The following is a 6,683-nucleotide window of genomic DNA, read 5'->3' on the forward strand; positions in this document are numbered from 1 at the left end:
TCTCTCTCTCTCCACCCCTCCTCTATATCTCCAACCCTCTCTCTCTCTCTCTCTCTCTCTCTCTCTCTCTCTCTCTCTCTCTCCACCCCTCCTCTCTATCTCCAACCTCTCTCTCTCTCTCTCTCTCTCTCTCCACCCCCCCTCTCTCTTTCATCGCTCTCTCTCTCTCTCTCTCTCTCTCTCTCCACCCCTCCTCTCTATCTCCAACCTCTCTCTCTCTCTCTCTCTCTCTCTCTCTCTCTCTCACACACACTCTCTCTCTCTCTCTCTCTCTCTCACACTCCACACTCTCTCTCTCTCTCTCTCTCTCTCTCTCTCTCTCTCACACTCCTCTCTCTCTCTCTCTCTCTCTCTCTCTCTCTCACACTCCTCTCTCTCTCTCTCTCTCACACTCCTCTCTCTCTCTCTCTCTCTCTCTCTCTCTCTCTCTCTCTCTCTCTCTCTCTCTCCACCCCTCCTCTCTATCTCCAACCTCTCTCTCTCTCTCTCTCTCTCTCTCTCCACCCCCCCTCTCTCTTTCATCGCTCTCTCTCTCTCTCTCTCTCTCTCTCTCCACCCCTCCTCTCTATCTCCAACCCCTCTCTCTCTCTCTCTCTCTCTCTCTCTCTCTCTCTCTCTCTCTCTCTCTCTCTCTCTCTCTCTCTCTCTCCACCCCTCCTCTCTATCTCCAACCCCTCTCTCTCTCTCTCTCTCTCTCTCTCTCTCTCTCTCCACCCCTCCTCTCTATCTCCAACCCCCCCCTCTCTCTCTCCACCCCTCCTCTCTATCTCCAACCTCTCTCTCTCTCTCTCTCTCTCTCTCTCTCTCTCTCCACCCCCCCTCTCTCTTTCATCGCTCTCTCTCTCTCTCTCTCTCTCTCTCTCTCTCTCTCTCTCTCTCTCTCTCTCTCTCTCCACCCCTCCTCTCTATCTCCAACCCCTCTCTCTCTCTCTCTCTATCTCTCTCCACCCCTCCTCTCTATCTCCAACCTCTCTCTCTCTCTCTCTCTCTCTCTCCACCCCTCCTCTCTCTCTCTCTCTCTCTCTCTCTCTCTCCACCCCCCCTCTCTCTTTCATCGCTCTCTCTCTCTCTCTCTCTCTCATTCTCTCTCTCTCTCTCCACCCCTCCTCTCTATCTCCAACCTCTCTCTCTCATATCTCTCTCTCTCTCTCTCTCTCTCTCTCTCTCTCTCTCTCTCTCTCACACTCCACACTCTCTCTCTCTCTCTCTCTCTCTCTCTCACACTCCTCTCTCTCTCTCTCTCTCTCTCTCTCTCTCTCTCTCTCTCTCTCTCTCTCTCTCTCTCTCTCTCTCTCTCTCTCTCTCTCTACATATTCATGATCCATCACTTAGTAATGATTTATGTGTTAAAGGTATGTGAGTAAACAGGTCTATAAACAAAATGAGTTGCAGAACACTTGTGGTCTGACGTGTTGTTTGTGTGTTTCAGTGACCAGGTGTGAAAAACAACTCATCACATCTAATTCAAACTCAACACCTTTATCAACATGAAGTTTCATCAAAGTGGATTAAGACGTTCTTTATGTCTTTAACGTCCTTTCTGCTGTTTTGAGCAACATGGTGCACAATCCTGCAGTGACTGCAGCTCATTACTCAACTTCACTTCATTTATATTTACTGTAATGTTGTTGAAATGAGAAGAGTTTTACGCTTACTTACTAACATAACTGCTTACTTACTAACATAACTGCTTACTTACTAACATAACTACTTACTTACTAACATAACTACTTACTTACTAACATAACTGCTTACTTACTAACATAACTACTTACTTACTAACATAACTGCTTACTTACTAACATAACTGCTTACTTACTAACATAACTGCTTACTTACTAACATAACTACTTACTTACTAACATAACTACTTACTTACTAACATAACTACTTACTTACTAACATAACTGCTTACTTACTAACATAACTACTTACTTACTAACATAACTACTTACTTACTAACATAACTGCTTACTTACTAACATAACTGCTTACTTACTAACATAACTGCTTACTTACTAACATAACTGCTTACTTACTAACATAACTGCTTACTTACTAACATAACTGCTTACTTACTAACATTTTGAATGAAAAACAATTTTGTTTAAGTTATTTTATATTTAGATCTTTAAAGGGTTTGTTTTCTATCCTTAAGGTTTCTTCTGCTCTCATTCAGCCCGTGACTTCAGTCAGCTGAGCTCAGATCAGCATCCACTCAAAACAAGGGTGGAGGATGAGGATGAGGATGAGGTTTCCAGTATGTATATAGTAATAAATAAGTAATAAATAAAACCTGCTAGAACATCTCCTTCACCTCTCTAGAACAAACTGCATCCAATCTGAAGACCTTAAATGTCACTAACTAACCACTAACTAACTGAACTGGGTTTATTGATCTGAGTTTATTTCAGTATCTTGTCTTTACTAAAGCCCAGTTAGACAGTTAGACAAGCCACGACTCCAGTAGCTAACAGAGAATGAGTGATGTTTTAAACTTGGTGCAGCTCACAAACTTTCGTTCTTAAAAATTCAGTATGTTTAAAACTAGCAACTTTTTTACTCTCACTTGAGCACATTTTAAACTCAAACAGTTTCACTGGTTTTAATGGGATGAATCCCAGCATCTCTCAGAGGTAGAAGGAAGATCTGCGTCAACACTCGTCTCTGTTCTGCTCCCATGTGATGAAGGTGTGTGTCTATGTGTGTGTGTCCTACTGAGGTCTAATGAAGCAGCATGAGGAGGATTAATGAACACAGACATCAAGTCACTCTGGATGCAGCTGAAATGGCAGAAATGTAAAAGTCCAGAGAGACAAAAACAGGTGAAGGAACGACGTGTATTAGTGAGAACAGGAAACACCACCTTTCACCACCATCTCACCACCTTTCAACAAGGTGAAACGAAGCTATAAACAGATAAAAAGCTAAGATGTAGTTCGTTAATGAACAACAAATAGGTGGATTTTTTGTTTTAGAAACTTAACACATTACAGAAACTCCTACATGCAGTCAGTTAGTGTTCCTGTGTGTGAAGGTTGACATTTTAGTCTTTGAATGGAAACGCTTTTTCCTTTAAAGTCCTGTCACAGACCAGCTTCAGAGACAAAACAGGAAATGATCTCAAGATACCTCTCAAACCACACAGTGCCTTCTGAAACCTGTTCACATTCAGAATCGTGTGAATAACACACTGCTTGCTTGGAAACATGTCTGAGCATCACGCAGAATTACACACATTTGTTTATGACTCATAACATAACTCCTTTAAATAAATGTGTGATGTATCTTTGAATAGAAGACGAACAAAGTGCACAAACACCTGCTTCCTCTTCACCAGACGAAAATTAACAAATCAATAAGAGAAATGTGATTTGTGTGTTTCTCCTGCGGTGATAATGTCCTCACACTCCTCTCTAAACAAAAGTTAGTACACCCCTCACATTTCAGCAACCATTTTAGTATTTCTTCTCAAGAGACAATACTATAAAAATGAAATGTGGATATATTTTAGAGCAGTAAATGTGTTGCTTGTATAGTGGTGAAGATTTACTGTCTACTGAAAATTACTTAACATACAGCCTTTATTGTCTAAATATCTGGCAGCAAAAGTTAGTACACCCCAAGTGATAACAGCTATACATTGTCTAACCATGCAAAGCCATATGTCCTAGTTACAGTACGGTGGCCAGGATCATACAAAGGTTTTAGACCTCGCAACGGTCGATCGAAGAAGCTGAGTTCTCGTGCAGACGTTGGCTTCCAGCATTGCTTTAATGGTTGCAGAAACAGAAGGTCAGCTTGTCACTGATCAGACTGCAACAAGTCGGTTTGCATGGCTGTCGTCCCAGAAGCCTGGGCTCACAAGAAAGCCTGGAAACAGACAACTTATAAGAGCATGAATTAGTAGAATGATGTCCTGTGGTCTGATAAGACTAAAATAAACTTGTTTGGCTCAGATGGTGTCAGCATGTATGAGGAGTACCAAGAAAATGGTGTCTCTGCTGTAGATTACACACTGTGGAGTGCCACAGCTCAGGGTACCTGTGGTGAATCCGGTGGTGCAGCTTGACGTCAGAGAAAATGTTCCACCATGCAGAGGTGCAGGTCAGAATTTAGGGCACTTACCACATTTAGGGCCACATTCAGAATTTAGGGCACTCTGATGTTACAGGAAATTCTGATCATTTGTTTTTCAATAACCTGTGAATGCCATATACTGAAACAGCACAGAACAGCTGTCTGTACAACAGGTTTATATTAATAAACTCATTTCTATAGTAACTTGCAGTTTTAATGAATTTGTGATAAAGATTTAATGTAAGGATCCAACCAACCAAAGCTTCCTGTATCACCATGATCTGTGGATTACAGTAAAGAAATGGGTTAGTGTTAATGTAAACCTGTCTCTGTTACTCATACACACACAAATATATATGAATAAACAAATCTTATGTGTGTGTGTGTGTGTGTGTGTGTGTGTGTGTGTGTGTGTGAGAGAGAGAGAGAGAGATCTGAAACATGCTCTCTGTTTCATGACTAAAAACACTGAAAAGTTCATATTTTGATAAACAAAAGCAGAATGAATCACATGGTGTTAGTGAATCATATAGTGTCAGTGAATCATATATTGTTAGTGAATCACAGTGTCAGTGAATCAGTGTTAGTGAATCACAGTGTTAGTGAATCATATAGTGTCAGTGAATCATATAGTGTCAGTGAATCATATAGTGTTAGTGAATCACAGTGTCAGTGAATCATATAGTGTCAGTGAATCATATATTGTTAGTGAATCACAGTGTCAGTGAATCATATAGTGTTAGTGAAACACAGTGTCAGTGAATCAGTGTTAGTGAATCACAGTGTTAGTGAATCATATAGTGTCAGTGAATCATATAGTGTCAGTGAATCATATAGTGTTAGTGAATCACAGTGTCAGTGAATCGTATAGTGTTAGTGAATCACAGTGTTAGTGAAACACAGTGTTAGTGAATCACATAGTGTCAGTGAATCATATAGTGTTAGTGAATCACAGTGTCAGTGAATCGTATAGTGTTAGTGAATCACAGTGTTAGTGAAACAAAGTGTCAGTGAATCAGTGTTAGTGAATCACAGTGTTAGTGAAACACAGTGTCAGTGAATCAGTGTTAGTGAATCAGTGTTAGTGAATCATATAGTGTCAGTGAATCATATAGTGTTACTGAATCACAGTGTTAGTGAATCACAGTGTTAGTGAATCACATAGTGTCAGTGAATCATATAGTGTTAGTGAATCACAGTGTCAGTGAATCACAGTGTTAGAGAATCACATAGTGTCAGTGAATCACAGTGTTAGTGAATCGCAGTGTTGGTGAATCAGTGTTAGTGAATCACTTGTACGGAGTGACTTGTGAATCACTTGTATGGAGCTACTGCATTGTTAAAGAAAAAGAAATTCCCCAAATTCTTTATTTAGTTTGATTTATTGAAGGCACATCATTGCAAACATAAAGATTTTACAGACAATAAAAAAATACACATTTCAAACACATTTGTTCACTTTATAGCATTTGTATAAAACAGAAATATATTTCCTATAAAATGTTCCATTGTACTGATAAATAAACACAATATTTTATATATTGATTAGATTTTTTGATTGATTACTGGGACAGGAAGTGCCTAAAAGTCCAGTTAGTGCAGGTAGAAAATGTCACATAGTTTAAAAACTGTTCAATATGGACAGAACAACAGAGATGTGTTACTGACAGAGGGAGAGGGGGACAGAACCCTCCAGAACATCATGACTGAATAAATACAACTGAAGTTTGAATAAAAAGGGTGAAATTTCCAAATCTTCACAAATCAACAACATAAAATTAGAATGTGTTCATCTCCGGGTCGATTCGTACGCAGGGTTAATGAGTGCTTTTCTAGTGTGTCCACGCATGACCTCATACACACCGTTAGAACTGGGCTGCTGCGTCTGTGTGTAATGTCCACGACCATAACACTGCTTATAGCACTGTACAGAGAGGGGGGGGAGAGAGAGAGAGAGAGAGAGAGAGAGACACATAGAGAGAGAGAGAGAGAGAGAGAGAGAGAGAGAGAGAGAGAGAGAGAGAGAGAGAGAGGAACACAGAGAGAGAGAGAGAGAGAGAGAGAGAGAGAGAGAGAGAGAGAGAGAGAGAGAGAGAGAGAGAGAGGAACACAGAGAGAGAGAGAGAGAGAGAGAGAGAGAGAGAGACACATAGAGAGAGAGAGAGAGAGAGAGAGAGAGAGAGAGAGAGAAACAGAGAGAGAGAAACAGAGAGAGAGAGACAGAGAGAGAGAGAGAGAGAGAGAGAGAGAGAGAGAGAGAGAGAGAGAGAGAGAGCGAGAGAGAGAAAAAGACAGAGAGAGAGAGAGAGAGAGAGAAACAGAGAGAGAGAAACAGAGAGAGAGAGAGACAGAGAGAGAGAGAGAGAGAGAGAGAGAGAGAGAGAGAGAGAGAGAGAACAGAAAATTACAGCAGCACAACAATTTTTGAAAAGTTTTTCTTCCTGAACAGTTTTTGCTGATTGGTTCCTGGTGTTTTTGCACAAATATACTTTTGGTTTTGTTGCATCATGTACGAGCTCTGAGAAGTAAACAATTAACTGTTTACTGGCAATAACGTATTTATGTTTCTGATACACTATTAATTTCAGCACAATTAAAAGTGT

The 6,683-nt window shown here is 40.6% G+C and overlaps 1 protein-coding gene across 2 annotated transcripts in view; it reads right to left on the reverse strand.

Annotated features, from left to right (window-relative positions):
• Positions 1-5,465: 5,465 nt before the first annotated feature.
• Positions 5,466-6,683, reverse strand: part of LOC132845060 (uncharacterized) — a 3,884-nt gene continuing 2,666 nt past the window's right edge. Inside the window, exon 5 of one of the 2 annotated variants that reach the window (XM_060869077.1) lies at positions 5,466-6,004. In XM_060869077.1, the coding sequence (XP_060725060.1) occupies positions 5,870-6,004 (135 nt within the window). In that variant the 3' untranslated portion in view covers positions 5,466-5,869. Of the gene's footprint in view, positions 6,005-6,287 lie in introns of those variants that run through there. The other variant, XM_060869074.1, reaches the window with a different exon arrangement.

The sequence above is a fragment of the Tachysurus vachellii genome, chromosome 4 (assembly GCF_030014155.1).
Source record: "Tachysurus vachellii isolate PV-2020 chromosome 4, HZAU_Pvac_v1, whole genome shotgun sequence".
NCBI lineage: Eukaryota > Metazoa > Chordata > Actinopteri > Siluriformes > Bagridae > Tachysurus > Tachysurus vachellii.